General features: G+C 40.0%; 1 protein-coding gene across 1 annotated transcript in view; it reads left to right on the forward strand.

Annotated features, from left to right (window-relative positions):
- The first annotated feature begins 1,424 nt into the window (after nucleotides 1-1,424).
- LOC119740389 (arginine-hydroxylase NDUFAF5, mitochondrial-like) overlaps nucleotides 1,425-21,461 on the forward strand; it is a 94,917-nt gene continuing 74,880 nt past the window's right edge. Inside the window, exons 1-6 of the mRNA XM_038215668.1 lie at nucleotides 1,425-1,508; nucleotides 2,807-3,292; nucleotides 5,456-5,496; nucleotides 5,879-5,942; nucleotides 6,849-6,896; nucleotides 15,524-15,630. Of these exons, the coding sequence (XP_038071596.1) occupies nucleotides 2,816-3,292; nucleotides 5,456-5,496; nucleotides 5,879-5,942; nucleotides 6,849-6,896; nucleotides 15,524-15,630 (737 nt within the window). The 5' untranslated portion in view covers nucleotides 1,425-1,508; nucleotides 2,807-2,815. The remainder of the gene's footprint in view (nucleotides 1,509-2,806; nucleotides 3,293-5,455; nucleotides 5,497-5,878; nucleotides 5,943-6,848; nucleotides 6,897-15,523; nucleotides 15,631-21,461) is intronic.

Below are 21,461 nucleotides of genomic sequence, written 5' to 3' on the forward strand. Positions count from 1 at the left end.
GGGGGGCACCAGCATTTGATGGGGGGGCACTCGGGGGGCACTAGGTTTTCCAGGGGGGGGCACGTGCCCCCCCTGTCCCCCCTTGGCGACGCCACTGACAATGAAATGTTTTCTTGGATATGAAACATGTAGAATATAATATAGTCTACATATTTCACATCGAAGAAAAAATTTACAATGCAACAAAAGTTTAAAATGGGAATTATTCGCGATGAGTGGAATCCGCGGAGTTACGACACTTACAATGTACGTCAGGTCGTAACTCAAATTTGTTGGGCGTGATCGGTCGATCTGCCCGATGATAGTTACACAGCATTTTATTAATGGAATGTGGATCATTCTTTTGTGTTTGCCCTAAGTTACGGCCAACCATAGTGAGGAACGTCCATTTTACGAAGTTGGCATGAAGAACCCGACGACTGTTGAATTCCGATTATGCGCTCGCCGACCAACAAAGTACTGGATGAATTTCAGATTTATATAATGTAAACGCACATTACAAAAAAGGGAGTTCAATTGTCATTATGAAATATATGGGTCTACTCCATGATGGACTTCTCTTATAGCCTCTACAATAAAAAAAAATATAAAAAAAGACGACTGTCAACATTCCACAACCTCTTTAAGAGATTACTTAAGCCACACTTAAATCTGAGCACCCTGCTATTAAGTGGGGCGCTGAGTACTTTGGTATCGAAAGATGTAAGCACCCTTCTTGTCTTCAAAACAATAACTCTTGCTTATGCGCAAAAATCCTTTCGAAAATGACCGTACTGTCAGAATGTCGACGAACAACAATCCTAGTTGTCACACAGTTGGCTTTCCTTCTACAATAATTCCCTATTGACGAGATTTCCCTCGACCCCTATAGAAATTTCAATTTTGTGCCTAAAACTTACCAACCAACGGAAAGAAACTGAATCCGACCACACTTAGGCCAAAAAAAAGTCTCCGCTTTGACTGGAATCCTGCTGCTGCACAATTTTAACGTGATTTTAGATGGGATTTCGATCAAGTATTAGCTTTGCCTCTCTGGACTCCCATATATTTGCACTAAATTTAGTTGGGCACCATTTGCAGTCATCAGCCGACATTTGAAGAAAAAAAAAGTAAAAAAAAAAAAAAGCCGCGTCGCCGCACCACTTTTGGGGCAATTAGCTCCATACCAGAAACCCGAGCCTTTTTTTGGCCTTAGATTAAATAAGTGGGACCCGGCGCTTAGTGAAAATGTTCCGTGAATACTGCTTAAATTGTAAGACAAGTTTCGCATAATTAAGTGGGGTGCTTACTTTTTATGACTCAAGTCGTTTTGTGAATTATTCCTCCATGCTTCACCTTATCCGCGTGGCATTGTAATGTATAATTCACGTTCATGACATTACTGGTATGTAGATAGCTAGTGACGTATGAATATATTATCAGAAGTCACTTTCTTCGGTTGTGGTTGTGTCCCTGCCGCCACCCTGCGCAGGTACGGCCGGCGGCGCGCGGCAGGGTTGTATATTCTTGTAAGTATAAGCCTATAGCCTACATGTATATCGTACAATTGGCTTTTATTGTTTGAATTTAACACCGAACCATAAAGTCTGTGTATTTCTAACGTTTGTGAATTAAAAACAGCCATGAACATCGTGAATGTACGACGTAGGACTCGAGGCCCGTGGCCCGACAGCAAATTTTCTTTTTCCAAACGACATCCGCATACATGGTTGTTTAGCGCCCTCTACGATACTTTTTTTTGATACGCACGCAGGTATATTATAGGCCTAATTATTTGTTTTCCCAATTTTTAGCAAGCAGTGTGACAATTCAGTGATTTTGCACCACAAGGTTGCGGGTTTGAATCTCGGTTTTGCACCCGAATTTTTTTCCTTTCTAACCTGAGGCTTTGCCTTTGGAGGATTTTTTTTTAAAAGGGAAATAGGCCCTAAAGTCCAAATTTCATAACTTTCAAATTAACTTTTCTTTCTAATTTTATATTTTCTTCTCATGTTTTTATAAAAGTCCAAAATGCCATAGCGTATGTCAATGTCGTTTGGGAGAAAAAAATTGCAGGCCCGACACGCGCCTTCGGATGGCAAAACAAGACCACTTGGGGGGGGGGGGGGCTCTTTTAAGAGTTGTGTTTCCTGAATTTGAAATCTTTACTTTTTTCTCTCACTTTGTATTTGCTATGGAAGCCACATCATGGTCGAGCGTGCATGACGTTCAGAAAAGAATCCTAGTCCTACAGTCATTTCGGACAAACTCCCATTTGCCAATTTCCCTGCCAATTGCAGGTAGTAGAAAGTAGAAGTCTAGGGTTACATAGTTCATTTGATTTTACTTGATAATTAACCAGATAAGTACATATAGCCACTATAGCAAATATCAATAAAAAATACAACAGTAGGGCCCTACAGCTTTCAATTCTTAACATTTCAGGAAAAGGTGGATAAAGGCAGCCTAGGCCAAACAGAAATTATTGTTCTGCTTCCAGTTAACTACGTAGTTTGACAGCCCCTGCCCTAATATTTTTTAAAGAAAAATGAGGAAAACCCCTCGAAAACCATCAATTACTACCTTTTATCCTTTACTACACGCAGACACCTCCATATATATGATCGTAAACACACAAAAATGCAAACAAAAAATGAAAAGAAATTCCATACAGGACCTAAGCTTCACTACATGTATTTTCAAATGTTTGGCCTTATCATCTGGGTAGTCTGGGTCATGTTTATGTGACTAACCTGATGGATCTTGTTACTCTAGGCAGGTTCTTATTTTGACAAGTGTTGCATGTTCTTCCTATTGTTCATTTCAGATTGGAACAATGACTGTTCGAGCCTCTAACAGTATGTGCAGTATACTACAGCGCACCTGGCACGTCCATTACTGCCGGGGCACAATGACATCCAGCACACCATATTGTCGGTTACACAAGTTCCTGAGTGCAAACAGTCGCCAAGTTTTGCCCAGAAGTTCCAGCATGCTGCACATGTGCTCCCAACATCAATTGCAAAAAACTTCTACTACCTGCTGGTCGGAAAGAACAATCGTCCGACAAAGATCATGTTTTTCAAGACAGCAGTTTCACATGCCACAAAACTTTCAGATATGCAATTCAAGTTCACCAAAGATTCAACGGGTAGCCTGGATGCCAGTTGTTCTACCACTGCGCTCCATGCATCCCCCTGGTCCGGGCCAAGAGAGGATTATGAATGTGTTTGACCGCCGAGCTAAGCGGAGGCAGAAGGACAGGGCGGCATTAGCCAAGGATGCCCATGTGTATGACTACCTGAAAGATGAGGTCAGAATGCAGGCGTTTGGGTCGGACACTGGTTGCATTTGTTTGTGTTCTACATGTATCTTTGCAATCCCAAGTAAATGGTAAAGAGACATTTTGTGGCCTTTGGTGCACAGGGCGGTCGCTAGCGAATACCCAAGAATGTTGTAATCTGTGCATCTAATTTAAAATATCTAGACTAATTTGGTGACCGCCATTTTCTGAGGGGGCACCAGTCTCCATGAGTCACGCTCAGGTAGTGCGCACACAGTCTGGGCTCCTTCGACTAATATGGCTAACAAAATGCGCCTGTGGCTCGTCTTTGAGAATGAATGCGGAAGTGGTTCCACTTTCACCTCAAAATGGCTTCTAATCTAATAGTAATGTTCTTTTAACTTTTTTAGAAGACTGCACTTGACATTTGCACAGTAGCGTGAGAGTCTTCACAGAATAAATTGGGGATGTGCATTGGGCACAATTACCTTGCAATATCATCTTATGTCTTAAGTGATCATTTATCAAATGTTGACTGAGCAAGTAATGCAGTGAGGAAAAACGTTCCGTTTTACCAGTTTACTGGAATTCGCCGAACAAACACAAAATTAGAAGCCATATTTGCATGAGAGGCCACGCTCACGCGCATGCCGCACCCGTTCTTAAAAACGGGGGCGTGTGCATCTTGGTAACCCTATTGATCGAAGGAGCGTTATTCACTGTCGCTGAATTAGTGGATTTTAACTCGGCCAATGATGAGTTGATAGAAGAGCTCACCATCATAGCTCGTTGTTTTTATTCTGTCAAATTAAGGCAATTAATTTCATATATGGCGTGTTGAGATGTGTAAAGTCATTAGATTCCTTTTTTTGATATCCCAAAAATGAATTTTGTAAAAATATGATCCTAAAGATTGTTTGCACTGCAGCCATCTTTGAGCTTACCCGGATCGACTCGGGTTAGTCCCATGCTGTTTGATTTAGCTCTGACGTCATTTACGGGGCTCACCCGGGTCAGCCACCACAGACCCTGCTCGTGGAGCAGAGTCAGTGAAAATAAGTCACACGCATGCGTTGTTCATTCCTAGAAACGGACAAATATGGCGGCCGGACAGCGGAAATCTGAAGTGGACCCAAAAATCGAGTATATTTGAAGTCTAAAGGTACTTATTTATTGAGTTCCTTGCGACTTCTGAGGCTACAATTCCAGCCCAACTTTTTAAAGTTTTGCCATTGACTGAAAAACAGTAAATCCCAAACTAAGACCCAGTCCGAAACAGGCATTTTGTCAGTGGCTACGGCCATGACTAAGGAAGTCACTTGAGGATCGTGATGGCCCGTGGTTGAGCGTTCGATTAGCCCGGCTATCGTGGCTAACCTGTCTGCCTTTGCCCGAGTCGATCCAGGTGAGCTACTCCAACGCACCCATAAGAAAACACACCTCCAAGATGGCTGCTGAATTCAATCGATATATTTGCAGAGACATCCACATTTTGTAGAAAAATTAATTTCTCTAAGTATCACTAATTAATCATTGAATTCAAAGGCCATTTTAAGTTGCATTTTGCAGAGTTCTAACCAAGTCCTGGCAGTTCATCACAAGTCAAACTCAAGACATCCAGTTTCAATTAAGTGACAAAATATAACAGTGAACCTTGAGGAAAGCATTCCTTTGTCATTGTTCATCAACTTTTACTTACATGTACCGGTACATGTAGGGCCTAAGGCATGTTCCAAACGACGTGCCACTGCTGTGCCGAACTAAATTGAATTGAGTTCTGCAGTGGCTTGGCTATAGCACGACAGTTGCTCTAAAACGCCAAGCTTAATAGTCATACTAAATGCTAGCGGAGTAGCCTGCCATTGTTAAAATTGTCTGCGCACTTTCTGCGCCATCAAGTATTCGCACCGCGTTTACTGAGCTTGGCATGGCAATGTCATGGTGTTTAAACACTGCCGTTGGGAACGATGAACAAGAATCTGTCGAGCCAAAGTATGGTGCCGTGCTGAACTCAATTTGCAGAACCAAATGGTTGTAAGTGCCATACTATTGCCGTGCCAAATTTAAAAGGGTTACATTTATTGAGTTTGCACGTCAGTAGGGCCAAGTGTTTATAACACGCCTAACTTGTGATTTGACCTGTAAGTGTCCTGACTACATCTCTGGGGTTTTTCTCTTCCTTTGTTGTTACAGGTAGCTTTTCGTGTTGCAGACAGAATAAAAGACATAACTAGGTAAGGGAACAATTTTGTACCGAATCAATAAAGTGATGTGGAAATGTTGTTTCACTGTTACTGACTTCTCATCAAAAATATTGTACTCGTCACCAAAATCAAAATGTTCACATTCAAGTTTTTCATTTTCATGAAAAACAAAGTGCCTTTAATTATTGTGGGCATGTGTAACCCTCTGGAAAAAGCTTTTGGTTTGGCTTGTTGGTAAAAACATACGGCCTGAAGTAGACTGGTTCCTGGTCCCAACATTATTGAATCTACAAGGGAGGGGGGGGGGTGGGAACCAATCTGCCACACGAGAATTGAATTCTTGTCTGGCGCAAATTAGGCTGACCCCTCTGGCAACACCACCAATAACTTTTGAAATGTGTTTGTCTTCCAGGAAATTTGATGTTGCCCTAGACCTAGGATGTGGAAGGGGCCATATAGAAAAACGTATTAGTAAGGTACATGTAAATGCATGCATACCGGTATCCATATGTTTCTGTATTGAAATTGAACTAATTGGTTTTGGACAGTTTTAATGTTTTTGGCATTTCATGATTTTTTTATAGCCGAATACAAATAAATTCAATATTTGGTTTTTGCCCTTCATCAATATTTTGTTAAGCACTTGTATATATACTCATAGTGCTGTCCGAAAGTTTGTTAATTAGGAAAATTTTACAGGCGTACATGTATTTGGGTGGGACTCGGACCTATTACACCCTGCTTACTTATTAATGCAGACGTATGCCAACTAAACTACTGCGCTTGCCGGCGTTCAGCTGCCTACATGTAGATCCAATCTGATATACACAAAGTAGAGTTGCAGCCACAATTCAAGTGCAGGAATGGAAGAACCACTAACATAAATCGATTTTTAATTAACTGTGATCTCTGAACCTCCAAAATTGACCCCTACGTAATGGGCTTCGTGCGCCAACAAGAGAGGGCGTTTTTTTTACCCCTTTTGAGAGCCCAGTTGACAGGACACACTGCGTGTGTGTACTGGTTCAGACGCGTATAGCGTAAGTACTCCAACTTATTTTATTCTAAATATGCACAAAGCACAGGTAGTCTTTGCGTGAGCGTCAGGCGTCATCAGCAATGCGTTTGAATCTCTTCCGACAGTCTCCTAAAACTCTCCCTTTCTTGCCGATGAGGGGGTAGTTGTGCACGGAGCCCATAAGTCAGTCTGACAATTGTTACGCTGGCTCATATCAGACTTTAAATGCATGAAATGGCTGTCCGTAAGAATCGGCAATTTTGAGTCTGTGTTCAGACTAGTGCGGGGTAGACATGCATAACCTCATTTATTAATTTATTTAAATCTTAAAAAGAAATTCTTGATTCTTTTTTTTTTTTTACAGAAAGTTGTCAAGAAGCTTTTCATGACAGACCTTTCAAGGAATATGCTGGTAAGATTATCACTGATCTCTTTGCGCGTTAGTTTTGTTTTGTAACTATAGACATCTTGATAAACTTAAAGGTAATTTTTGCTTTTGCTGTAATTTTCAGAAATGGATGGATTTGGAGGTTTTTAGTATTTTATAGCATTGTTACACTGACCTGTTTGAAGTACATGTACATGTAATTGTGTTCGTAGTTATATGCTGGAACAACCAAGAAAAAAATGCTGTTCTTGTAGTCTGGTTTCCTAGCTGACCCTACTTCAGACGAAATTAGGCAATTTATAGATGTCTGGGAATTGTCAGATCAGGGAACCAGACTAGCCGGCTTGCAGCACCCGTTCACAGATGTGTAACCGATTGCAAACAAAATGTGGACTTACTACATTTGGTAAATTGTGGGCATTATTTCAAACAATGACGGTCGGCTGACCATCGTTGGAAATTGATACAAAAAATTACACTTTTCTTGAAAATGACAGCACACCAGGTGCCATGATTTCACAGGATGCTTGGGACTGTTATTCACTTACAGTCCAGTAAGGTATTTCATAATAATCTGGTAGTTTTATTTTTTGATGTTTGTAAATGTTTGTTATCTTTAGAACACAGTGCAGTTTTTCTAATGAGATTGATAACGAGCACACAGAATCACATGGCATGCTCGTAGGAATTCTTTAATTTGAAAAAAAAAGGCTGTTGCAAAGCTGTTTTTAAGGATTTTTCCAGAAAATCGGTTCAGGTTTTTAATGAAAAGTACAGTGTGATTCATACAGCACTGTGTTAGGATTGATCCTGTTGTCTATTGAATTGTTATGGCGCCCTCTCTTGTTGGAAAGAACTATTGGCTACATGTGCGGTTGTGAAATTCCACTAATGATATGCTTTACATGTATGACTTCAATTCTTTATAGCTTAGAATCCAGAGGTTTTTTTGAATGCTGATTGAAAGACTGATCTACTTTTTTTATTGGGGAGTTACATGTAGGTTGGTGTAGCGGTACTTTCCTCGCCTTTCACTACTGTGACCCGGGTTCGAATCCCACCTTGGCCAACATGTGGATTGGGTTTACAAGCCCTACCTGATTCTGTGGGTTTTCCTCAGAATACTCCTCTGGGCTTTTCCTCCCACCTCTAAAACTGTAATTTCTTCACATTCTCTTCTCTTTACTGGGACCCATGGGAGATCAGTGGATTCCACTGAATGGGCTACCCAGTTAAAATAAGAAATAAATAAATTAATAAATTGTTGCGTAGAATTCAGCTTTTTATTTTGTAAATCCTCTTTTGGAGGCAGAGTTGTAACAAGTCACTGATTTTTGTGACTTGAGTCATTTTAAAGAGTGACTCGAGTCGAGTCGAGTCATTAGGTCAAGAAGGTGGAGTCGAGTCACAGTGTGTAGTCGAGTCGAGTTGAGTCGAGCCAAGTATTTAGCTCGAGTCAATTCGAGTCACAAATATTTTAACAATACAATAAATAAACACAAGAGAGAAAGTTATTTTTTTGGCTTTAATAATTTTACATTCTGGCTTGTACTACATGTGGTGACACCACCTTTGACTCTTAAGGAAAATAAAAAAGGGGTGCCGTACATGTAAATCAGTGCAAATATTTTTCAACAAGTTTTGCTTTAAATATTCTTGGGACTCGAGTCTTATCAGCCTTCCTCAAGTCGAGTCGAGTCATTCTGATGAGGGACTCGAGTCGAGTTATTTGCTCGCAGTGACTCGAGTCGAGTCATTTGTTCTTAGGGACTCGAGTCACCAAAAATTGAGACTCGAGTCGGACTCGAGTCATTGACTCGAGTCATTACATCTCTGTTTGAAAGTTTTGCTGAAGTGTAATTTTTGGTAAACACGTCAAATACATCATACATTGTAAAACATATACATAGAGACTGGCATTCGTTGTTAAACAGGCTTATAAAATACAAATACACATCAGGCCCAGTTGCTAGTAAGAAATGTGGTAAGCATGGTAAGCAACAGATCCATACACAGGCCCAGTTGCTAGTAAGAAATGTGGTAAGCATGGTAAGCAACGGATCCAATACACTCTACCGGCAGGTGATTATGTACATGTACATGTGCATGTCCACAAACTGCAAGATTCTGAAACTGAAACATGTATCATGTCACTAGACACTCATCATGTAAAACAGTGAATGAACAGCAATAATATTTAAAGAATTACATGTATAGCTTCATGTAGTGAGTTGCGCCTCAAGCATGCCAAGTAGGAGCTAATGACGCTAGGAGATGAGGCCTGACTGGGGTTCTCCAGCTGGAGTTACAATTATTATACTTTCATCACAAGACAAAGACCAGTTGACGCAGTTTAAGTGGCCCTAAAGCTCAGGCTCCCCCTTGTCCTATTGGCAACTCAGAAAAACGATTTTTCACGAGGCAATCTTGTCATCGAATGAGTTGAGACAGAGCAGTTTTCTGAGAGCACGCACTGTATGCCAGTTTACATGCACAGTGAGCATACGCTCGAAAAAATTGACAATTATACTTCCTCGATTATGAATTTAATGTTGGCCTACTAAAATGGCACAATAAATACTTGACCAAAGGTTTTAATTAATACTTTGTGGATTTCAAAATATAAGCCTTCTCATACATTTACAAAATTACGTAATTACTAAATTATTAATGAGCCTCATAACTCAAATCTAAGCTTGAATTACTACGCTTCAACTTGTTTACGGTCTCTGTAAATAGTGCCCTCTTTTGACCAAAAAGTAATTTGCTTACGTACATGTATCAATGTATTTCACTTCCAAACCTGCCCTGTCACATTGCTAACACAATTTTTTTAACGGGCAGTACTCAGAAAATTACTATCCATTTGCATCTCAATTAGGCTTTGGCAATTCCTTGAAAAGTGATGTAAAGATACATCGTTGAAACCATTGGCGGTCGTTAATGGCTTCCCCCAACTTAGTCTTGGAATCCAGCCAAGCAACAGATAGCTAGAGTCTCCACATATCTTTTATCGCCTTCCTCCAGGGAAGGACTAGTCTGCCGTCATTGCCAAATTCAATTAGGGAAATCTCCATGGCAGCAAAAGCGGGGATAATGCCTTCCGAATCGGCCTCAAAATCTGTCATTGTTACTGATCTTCCCTTCAGAGTAACGTTCACTTACAAGCAAAGCTTCCTTCTCTTTCCCCCGAAGCAGTTGCTTCAGCTGGGTGTGTGCTGGTAATTTGTCTATAATTCTATCTTGCACTTAAAGGTACAAAAAAGAGGCAAAAATTTACCGAGGCGAGGGTCCATCATCCTTAGGGACATCAGATGCGATTCGACAGGAAGAGGAGAGAAAGATTGTGAGCCAGTTTTTGTCGGTCAGCCAGGCACATAGAAAAAAAACGGGGGCACTGTGGCTAATTGTTGAAATCGGGGAAAAGGCTTCCAGATTCCAAAGCTTGCCGGAAATCACTGGATAATTGGAGTGGGTATTCAGTCCTGGCCTTGCCTGCAAAGATTTAATCAATTTTGACTATGACTAACACATTTCTTTGTGGCTGTATCCTTTGTCTGTCTTTAGGAGAGAAAATAAATGGAAAGTGAAATCTAATCTGAATCAAGGATTCCTGTTGTTGCTCAATTTAAACTTAGTGCATCGTTCTTCTGAAAATATTGCTGTACGCGCAGCGAAGACAAGCCGATTTCTAACGCCATGCCCTTTGGTACATTTCACTGCCCAAGTTACCATGGCAGCGTCTGGCTATATGAACAGCTGTTTCCGTGATATTGCCCGCCGGATATTTCGGCTGGGATTTGATTATTGGCTGAATACCCCCCGGAATAAAAAGTCCAGTCGGTTTTGTACGAATCGCTATTTGTTTTTCTTTTGTGAATCGGGCAAAAAAGGTGATTGCTGTATTTCTCCTTGGTGGCCGTGCATCTATTTTAAGCCCAGCCTCTTTAACCCCCTCAATCTCATTTGTATTTGAGGCGATGTGCCAGAGTATGTAGGTTAGGAGACGTGCAAGTTGTGCATTTTGATCAAGACTTCAGTATAAACACTGCAGGTTCACTCGACGCACTCGGACCCTAATACATGCGTTGCAGTGGGATGATTCCAAGCACTCAGCTAGTCCATGCACATATCTAACATCACCACCACGGATTCACTCCGGTTAAGACTAAATTCAAGCCCTTCTTTCTTTTCCTTCTTTTGAAAGAAGCTTTCCTCGTTTTTTAGGGGGAGCCATATTGCATCAACAACGGGGTGAGAGATCTTGACATGTGGAACACCGCTCTGGCTGAGTGGTGCTCCACATGCACTGAATTCCATATTGAAGTAGGGGCGGCATTCAATGAGAGGACAAATTGACTTGTACCTGCCTGGTTGTTTGAGACATGCCGATGCCAATAGTACACGTACATTAAGCCAACTACGATCATGTGAACACATAAAGGATTTCTGGATGACTACATTCCCTTGGGTTTCTGTCATTCAGAGAAGAGCTTTAAAGGGTCCGTGCGATGAAGTTTTCTTATTTTTTAGGAACACATTTTGTGCAACTTTCTACTCCTCTTCAACATGTTAAATGTATGAAAACAAAAAGTTACATTTCATGGACCCTTTAACATTGCAGTGCCTTGTAGAAAGGCATTTTCTACTACCCTTGTTGGCATTTTAAGTCCAACTTCAGTGGGTTTTCTTTGTTTCTACACCTCATAAATATTCATGATCAAATTGGAACATGTCATTGGCCGATTCCGCCGCGTGTCTGAGAAGTAAAAATAATACGCGCCCAGATGACGTCATCCCGGTGAGTATCCAGCTCGCTGCTGTGCGTTTTTTTTTCTCAGGTACCGGTAGCACCAAAAACTCCCTCTGGAACCCGCCTCTTACATGTGTAGTCTGTCACCTGTGGCACGTAATCTTTACAAAACCAGGTGGTTGTTGAAGTTCTTGTACATGTAACTACTGCAGTAACTTTAGACACATTAAAGAGTGTTGGCACCAGACTATTTCATGGACTGACGAAGAACTTGAATATCTTGTGCTGAATAAAGATACAAAATCTACGAAGGCCGTTATCGACAAGGCAGTGAGCAGTAATTCCCACTACTTTTTCTCAAACCATGTTGTATTTGTACATGTATGTGCTGTACATGTAGGTATACAATATGAAGGCTGTTATTGCTTTCTTCTGATTGGCTGATTTCTGTCTTTTCTTTTACAAAGTTGTAAGTTTGACAAAGCTAAGATATATTGATGACCAGACCAAAATAAAGCAGGTGACTGTTTTTAACAGTTGAGTGCTCCCTGCCTTCATACATGTCATAAAGTAGGATTGACCGGCTATGATTGTTATGAAACCTGATAAAGCTATGTACATACATTTACATATGTACATGTACGTATGCTTTGACTGTAAGAGATTGATAAGACAGCTGTGCCTACTAGTCACCTGCTTTTGTCCGTTGATGGAATTTGACTGTCACAGTGCCTACAAGAAATATGATCGGACTGTTGGTGACTAGCATGTGTAAAAGGCATGGCAGGGGAAGAGGATTGACTTTCTGACTGTCTGTGACTGCTCAAACAAAAGGAGGGTTAATACCCGATAGATGTTTAATAGCTTCAGGGATTTACTAGTATATGAGCCCATTAACAAATTGATTATCAAACCTTCACGTAACGTATGCAAATAATGTAAAAAAAACCGTGTTTTTCATTTTTAAGTTGTTTAAAAATAGATCATTTTTAATACTGAACATGTACCGGTACGGTATACACACACATAGAAAATTAATAGTTAATGTGGAGCAGTGCTCACCGGATAAGATTTTTTGGACAGTATTCAGTCAAAGATAAAACCTTTTAAACAACAGATGGGGAAAGAGGTGGAAGAGAACAATACAAAAACAAAACCATCAGAGCCTTTTACAGGTAAATATTTACACGTGTAAAGTTGCCGGTCAGTTTTGTGACTTAAACATAATTTGCCAACATACAAATATTTGTTTTGACAATGAACTTGTAAAGAGCTTGTAAATGTGCTGGTCATTATAATGTGATAAAACTAAGCTATTCAACATTTAGCATGGTAGCAATTTCGTGTGCAGTACATTGTCTATTTTGTGGACAAAATTATGAAACTGTGTTTGTGTTTGAAAGTCCATACTTGAAAAAAACAAGAGCAACATGAATGATTCTTTGACTAAAAGAAGCTTATTAATGGGGCTTTCATATCCTAGATCTGGAAAGCCCTACATGCAGAACTTATTTACAAACCTGCAACCTAGGGGGCACCATTTGGGTTAACTTTTTTTTTTGCTCACCCTGTACTGCGGGTACGTGCTTGAGTTGAAATTTGACAAGATAAGCAGTTTTGAATTCTATACTTTCTTAGAAGAAATGGTCCATTTGTCATTCATTGTTTGTTCTGTAGCATATGGGTACAAATTGTTCGTACATGTACATCAGAGTAGGATATTACAGTTTTTGAAGCTTCACAGGGACAGACAAATCTCCCAAGAGGTGTGACATGATGTCTCGCATCCTGTGAATACCAATTTGGGGATTTGTTCATTGCGCTTCGTTAGTTGATGGGATGGGGAATTCACACGCTGGGTCCGCTGTTTGCGCCCTCGCATCAGCACATCGCCTACAATTTTTACGACCAGACTCACAAGCACAAGACGATCGGTCTCTGTGTGTGAGAGGTTAACTGATGTGAGCATGATCGAGTTGCAACTCTCCAGCAATTGCACGGACAATGACCCTCTGGTCTTCTGGTCTTGGTTTGCTGCAATAGCTGTTTCGCTCATACCAGTCCCATGACATTCCGAGCTTAATTAATCTTCTTGAGGATTCTTTGGGAATTCCTACATCCATTGTGTGCTTCGCAGCGCATGTAGCTCTACCGTACAATGCAGTTTTGGCACAACAAAAATTTTAACTTTAAGAGGTTGTGGAATGCTTGAAGACATTTCCGTCATTTTTTGGGTATATGTAGCCTAAGGTGTGATGAAATAAAAACGACTATTGTTTCTGTCATGAAATGAGTACAAAGGTTACTTTTGAGAGTTATTTTTCAGGTCCTGTTTCGACCCGAACGTGCCATTTGTGTAAAAGTCGTTGTTGCGGGCAGCAAACAAAACACACTAAATCGTGACGTAATAAACAGGACTCGTTTATGCTACTCTGCATCAGGAGTCCTGTTTATTACGTCACGATTTACTGTGTTTTGTTTGCTGCCCGCAACGACGACTTTTACACAAATTGCACATTCGGGTCGAAACAGACATGACAGGACTTGAAAAACAGCTCTCAAAAGTACCTTTTGTACTCATTTTATGACAGAAACAATAGTCATTTTTATTTCATCACACCTTAGGCTACATATATACCCGAAAAATGACGGAAATGTCTTCGAGCATTCCACAACCTCTTAATCAAGGCAAAAACAAAAGTTTGACTTCTTGCATCATGTACTTTGTGTGCATTTAAACTGTGTGCTTGCAAATTAAGCAAAGCATAAATATGTAAACTGTTGTACATGTATATTTGATTAACATTTGTACTTGCACTAGATGCATATATATGCACTTTTATGAAAAAAAAATGGAGATTTACATAGAAAATTTTAACTTTGAAATTCTATATGTTTTGGATTTCCACGTTGACAGTATTCCCTTGTTTGTACAGTTCTTTAAACATTTTAAAAACAATTATTTATGGCCACTTTCTGTACATGTATGTGTACATGTATGTGCACCTGTAGCCAACACAAGGTCTTTTTTCTTCAGCAGTCAACCATTTGTGAGGAATACTGCCCACAGCAAGATTGTGTCACATACACATGACAAAACGCACATCATTTTTTCCTACTCCACCGCATCTTTTGATTAAACCCTTTGGCAGAAAAATGTTCAGTGCCTGTTTCACTGTGTCTGTCCCAATGCATTACATCCATCATGGCAGAACTATGTTCTGCACGGTATACAGGGTGAGTAAAAAAAACCAAAACCCAAATGTCGGGACCATTGTTTTAGTGAAGTGCTGCATGTAGCACTTTCAAAATCTAGGATATGAAAGCCCAATTCATAAGCTTTCTTTTAGTATAAGAATCATTCACATCACTCATGTACTTTTTAAGTTACGGAGTCTTAACTGCTTAAACTCAACCACCGTTTTAAAGTTCTGTCCACAGATCACTAAAAAGGTGTGCTTTCTTTCAGCAAAACCAAGCAATTCACACACATCCGCGAGTGATTTGTTTTCATTTTGCTGAAAGAACACTCAACTTTTTTGTGATCCGTGGACAGAACCTTAAAACGGCGGTTGAGTTAAAAATTTCGTAACTTGGAATACATGAGTGATTTGAATGATTCTTGTACTTAAAGAAAGCTTATGAATTGGACTTTCATATCCTAGATTTTGAAAGTGCTAAATGGAGAAGTTCACTGAAACAATGGTCCCGACATTTGGGTTTCGTTTTTTTTACTCGCCCTGTACATGTACTAGTTTATAATGAGAACTGTTCAAATAACATTCAGGCTTGCATCTCAAAGGACAATTTGTCAAACTGCCAACGAAATTAATCTTGTTTGATAAAAGGTTGTTTTTTTTGTTTTTGGTTTTTTTTGTACGGTGTGGCTTTCTATCAGGAGTCAGCCACTGTAGCCGACGGCATTGAATGCATCAAGATCCACGCAGACGAAGAGTTTCTGCCTTTCCGTGACGACTCCTTGGATCTTGTCGTTAGCAGTCTGAGGTGAGATGACTTTGTCTTGGCCTCCTCTCAGGGACCTCGCTTTACTAGATCCCCCTCATAATAACAACCCTCTAATGAGTACTGTGTTCAAGGATATGACCTTCTTTTGTTTGACATGATTATTAGCCTGAGGGTTATTAATGCTTGGAATCATTTGAGGGGATCATGTATCCCAATCAGACATTCTTTCCTGAGCATGACAGATACATGGGAATTCCTATTTTAATCTCTCAATCAGGAGCAATGTCACTGACATGTCAAAAGTGTATCCCAAGGCAAGAACGTTATCCAGAAATACACATACACACATGTTCAGGGTGTATCATAAAAAAAGGAAACCCAGATGTAAATTTGTAAATTTTAAAAAAAATGTAATAAATATTTTCAAATAAGTTAAAGATCATGTTAGACACCAATGTGTCCTCTTTCCAATGAGTCATCGATTGTGTGTCTGTGACCACGGATGACTTTCATTGTTATTCTTTCAATGGTCAAAACCTGTCTTGAGCCAAGCTTTACCTGGCTAAGATTGCTGGCTGGTTTGTTATGCAAAGGTTCAAATGGAATAAGTTTAAAATGGACATGCAGAGCTTTGTATGGAAAGAGGTGGTGACTAGGTTGAAGGCATTGGGCCATGAGGGGTTAACTTCATCAGTGAGAGTGGTTAAATCACTGTTTCAAAATTGAATATATTGTTTCACAGAAAAGGATGTCTTCTTTCTTTAAATTTAGCTGTTCCACATGCCCAGAATACCAGTTAACCTTTTGGACAAACTTGGCCCAGTGCTTCACAAAAAAAGTAACCAAAAAAATTTGCCAGGATTCAAAATGCTGGATTTCAAAAATTAATTCACATTAACAAAACAAGGAAAGAGACATCATATACATGTAGACACTGTGCTTTCACCGAAATGTTAAAAACATAAAAGTTGTGGTTTTAATTAAAAGCTTTCAATGAACATTTTATTCACACCATCAGTCATGTCAGTACTTGCCTGTTTTTTGTTCATCTTCATATATCATACTAGACTGATTGAGCCCCATTTGTAGCGTGATGTTCAGAGATATTCCCAAGATTAGTGCGATTAAGGTGACACTTCTTGTCACGCATCCCTCATATATGCTGGGATGAAAGCTACACGTGCCGGCAATTCCCCAGGAATACCAGATGAATTGTGGCATGCAGTGGTTGATTAAAAAATATAACACGATCCACAACCTGCACAGCTACATGTACCGGTACATGTACATTTTGTAAATTAGGACAGGTTTTTTGTGTCAAATATGATCAGTGTAGGTTGTGCAGCTGCAAATGGCCAATTCTTTGGGGAGATACATGTATATAAATCCACTCAGTATAACATATTGTTGTGATAATGTGAAATATATTGTATACCATTATCTCACAGTTATAATTATAGAGTCTATTTCATAGAATTTGTTGCAATTACAAGTCGGCATCAGTTGGATATCAAAGAGTTTTTCCTTTATTGACATGGTTATCCAGTATGCCTATATAACCCCCTTGAGTGACTCCATGTAAAGCATAATCAGTTTACTAGTGCAGTACATACGGTACTCCAACAGGTAATACCCTCACCTCAGACATTTACAATTGTCAAACATGAAATAGGAAAACCGAGCAACCCTTATAAGGTGCTGCATAATGGGTCTCATATTTCTCATATACTTTATTTACCTTTCTTTAATAATAGACATAATAACCAGCGCCTTGAGTACCTAATTGTTGGTAGATACGTGCGCTATATAAGACTCCGTTATTATTTATTATTATTATTATTAAAGAATCAAACGAACATATGGTATGCAGTTGGATTTTGAAAGGTTGGGGTGGTTAGGGTTCAATGTGAGAGTCATTTTTCGTAATCGTTTCGAGAGTTCCCCCAATTAACACTTAAACCCAAATCCATCAAACTTGCCAAAATAGTGGATTTTTTCAACATTTTATCAAAACTGTGTACACTTACATGTACTACCTGGCCTTATCAGCTAAATGTAGTTTTTGAAACACTGTTGGATTTCAGTTGCACTGTCTTTCACTTTTAACTACGTGCACACATATCGGTACATCCCAGAGAAAAGGTCTCATGACTGAGAATTACTCCCCTTTCCGTTCCATTCACGTCTTGAGTGGCACTAATAGTATACCCTCACCTCAGACATTTACAATTGTCAAACATGAATTAGGAAAACCAAGCAAAAGGAAATCTGATGCTGCTACCCCCTTGTCAGATCTTTTTTTTCTTCAATGCTTGCATGTGTTAAGTAGTCTCTGCCTCCAGCTACAAGTTGTCAGTCGTGCCATATACACGGAGTCTTTGTCCATCACCCAGCGTGTCAACTGCCAGATTACGTTTCTTACGAGTTTCGCTCTGAAGAAACACACTTTTGGTTATACCTGTACATTGGGCAATTTAGGAATAAGCCAATTGTGATAACATTAATCATCCAAGTGGCTGGACACTGTTTTTTGTTGACTTAGTGTAGTTTTCCTGTGATAAAGTTGCGTGAGGGGAATTTTGAAATTGATATTTTTTATTTTTTGGACATCTTATCACAACATTGTTTGTACAGAAAAAAAGAGGATGTACCAGTACGTTGCAGCATACGTGTTAGCTTTACAACTGTGGCGTAACACCTCATTGGGACAACATTTCTAATTAAGCCTATAGCTTAACTTCTGGCTATGTAAAAGTTGTTAGCTTGCTGGATACGCAGTCACAGATATATCTAAAAAGTTTAAAGAAGGTGAATTTAATTATATACGGGGACAATTGGACATGTTCTCTTATGATCATAGGTCTCCACTGAAGTGATATCAAAATGTTTCATACTTTATTCTTTATATCATCCAAATAGGCCTACAGTTTATTCTAACAAGGAGGATTATTAGATGAGTTTCCCTTCTTCGTTTTCCAGAAAATGTCTCTTTTTCTTTTTTGTATGAGAGCATGACTTGTTAGACGTTTGGCAATTAACTTTGGTTCAGTATACGGTAACATTGCATAGGCTTACCAAGTAAAATGGATACATTACCGCTGGGTGAGTAACTTGATTTCTCGAGCTCTACTCGCTGTTCTACTCGTGGTTTGTCATCTACCTGAATACTCGTCCTGGTGTAAGTAAAAGCAGTACTTGCGAGTAGCAATTTAGGGTTTAGGGTTCACGGCTTAATACGGCCCCTACCGGTACCAACAGGGAATCACTCCCGCCACCTACATGTCCCAGTATCTCTCCTTAGGATTCCATTTATCCAATTTTTTTTTAAAATATTCAAGTAAATGACTCAAAACTTCGCACAGTAAGGATATATATCTCAGTGCTGAAGAGTGTCACACTACATGTATATGCTTGTAGTTACATGTACTTCCCATTGTATCATTTTTCTACTTTTATGGGAATTTGGAACTACCGTACTCGCGAGTAATTGACTACTCGCGAGTAATTTCTTTGTGAATACCGGTATACTCGAGTAGAAAAATCCACTACTCGCGCAGGCCTAATGTGCATCTTTGAACCTTTGGTCGGTTTCTTTACACATTTCTATTTCACGCTGTACATAAATGTGGAAATGTTCACGGTAACTATTTTTTAAAGGGGCCATTGTCTCTTTCGTATAATTTGAGAAATGGACAACACTTGCAGCACATGCAACACAACAACCCTAACCTTAGTATTCTCACACTAGAGATGGCAACATTGAAAGCAGCAAACTGCATGTAGGCAATTGTGGAAAAAAAATACACAGTGCTGTGGCCATGCAGTCTCTAAAGAAATCACGCAGAAACCAATGCTCGAACCCGGCTGAATGTAAATCCAAACCCAAACGGCCCTGATTATCGGAGAACGCCACCGGGGGGAGACGGAAATTGCTTGACTTTTTGACTTCCCTCACTTTGTCCCTGTGGTAAGCCGATCCGTTCCCATATAGAATCATTTTCCAGCTATACCCCAATTGGGTCAAGCAGTGTATTAACCTAGTATATACACGCTTCTTGTTGCGACGAGCGTATACAGTAGCGTCTAATAGCACCTGAAGACCGCAGGAATCAATTCGGACCAACAAATCGTAATCGTGCCAGGTTCTTAAGAGGGTTTCGTTTTTCGCTCTTTGAAACGGGGCATCCGTCGGCATCAGTCGGGGGAAACAGGTCGGGCTATTAATACTCAAAATATTAACTTTCAGACTGATTGTTGGATTGAAAAGTATCGCCCCATGTGTGTCCTGACCAAAGGTGTCGACTTTCATCCGGTAATTTCCTGCTAAGAGCACCGGGTTTACTGGAGAGCAGACGGAGATTGTTGGGTTCATCCTCTGTATTCATGACGGATGAGCTAGTGATGGATGCTTGTCAGTTGTACAGGATGGTTTCCATACCTGCAGGATATTTCATGGAAACTCAATATAAACACACATTGATTAATGGTGAAACAAGGGAACAAACCTCAAAACAGGAACGCACCTGGATGCAGATTTCCCCAAGAGGATCCTTTCAAGTGAAATCCATCCTCCTCTCTTTCATTTCCTCTTTTTTTTTGGGGGGGGGGGGAGGGGGGTTTACTTTTTGCACCTGAAGGGTAACCTTTCAATTTTTTTCCAACTTACATGTAGTCCTTGATGGTATTACTGTATGCTCGTCTTGCATATGAATTTTTTCCTTGTGGGAATGGCATGACATTAATTCTTTGCATGCAGAAAAACAATACAAGGCGACTCCAAATGGTGACCACTGAAGTGGCAAGCTGATAAACTTTTAAAGCATTTCAACATTAAAGCTGCAATGCAATACATTGTACATTCATTTCATTGTAAAATTGGGAGAAACAATTGTTGCATAAATTTGTCGGTGACTCTGAAGACATTAGTTATAGGAAATGAATAATTTTTTTTTGAAAATTAGACAAGTCCCCCCCCCCACTTTTGAAAGTGGGGCGATATCATATCGTTTGCCCCCCTCCCGCTTTTTTCGTCCCCGAAAAAAATTGTAGCGTACTATAATGCTTCTATAGCTCAGAATAGCCGATTCATTGACTCCAAACTCGAAAAATGATGTTTAAAAGATGACCTTTTGCTAAAAATAAATTGGTTTTAGTGGTCAGAAATTGCCTGAGATTGCACCACAGAGCATCTAGAATCCAACCCTTAAGGCTTGCCCCGAACCCCACACCGTTAGGGCTTCGTGCTTCGCACTCGAATTAGTGCTCATAATGAATCAAGGTATGTCCCCCACTTTTGAGAAGCGATTGATGCCCTTAGTGAAGTGAAATGTTTTTAAAGAGAAACCTAACTGTAGGCCTACAGTTACAGCTTTAGTACATGTAACACTGCAAGCACGTTTGTTTTTCGAGGATTTTCCTTTGTTTGTACTTAAACTTAGTTTGTACTTCAACTTTTTCGCAACAGCTCTTATTGGTTTTGTACATGTTTTTCAACCGAGGAGTCTTCGATTCGGTTTCTGACCTCGCGATTCACCAATGATGTTACACGTGTGTGTCCTCAATTTACACCATAAACAAACGCTGTACCGGTACATACATCAGGGCCCAATTTCATGGAATCCGTAACGCCGAATTTTGTGCTAACGGCCCACAATTTTGTGCTAACCGAGCTAGCACAAAAATTCTGCGCTAACCTTGTACATTGTTGTAAGCACAGAATCCTTAGTTACGGGAAGTATGCATGCGCACAAGCCAAAATTCCTTGCTAACCCGTGAAATACGCTAACCGTTAGCGCGGAATTTTCCGCTATAGTTAGCGGCGATTTCTCGCTAACCGTTACGGGTTCCATGAAATTGGGCCCTGGTGTACA

This window comes from Patiria miniata, unplaced genomic scaffold (assembly GCF_015706575.1).
Source record: "Patiria miniata isolate m_02_andy unplaced genomic scaffold, ASM1570657v1 HiC_scaffold_5, whole genome shotgun sequence".
In the NCBI taxonomy this organism is placed as follows: domain Eukaryota; kingdom Metazoa; phylum Echinodermata; class Asteroidea; order Valvatida; family Asterinidae; genus Patiria; species Patiria miniata.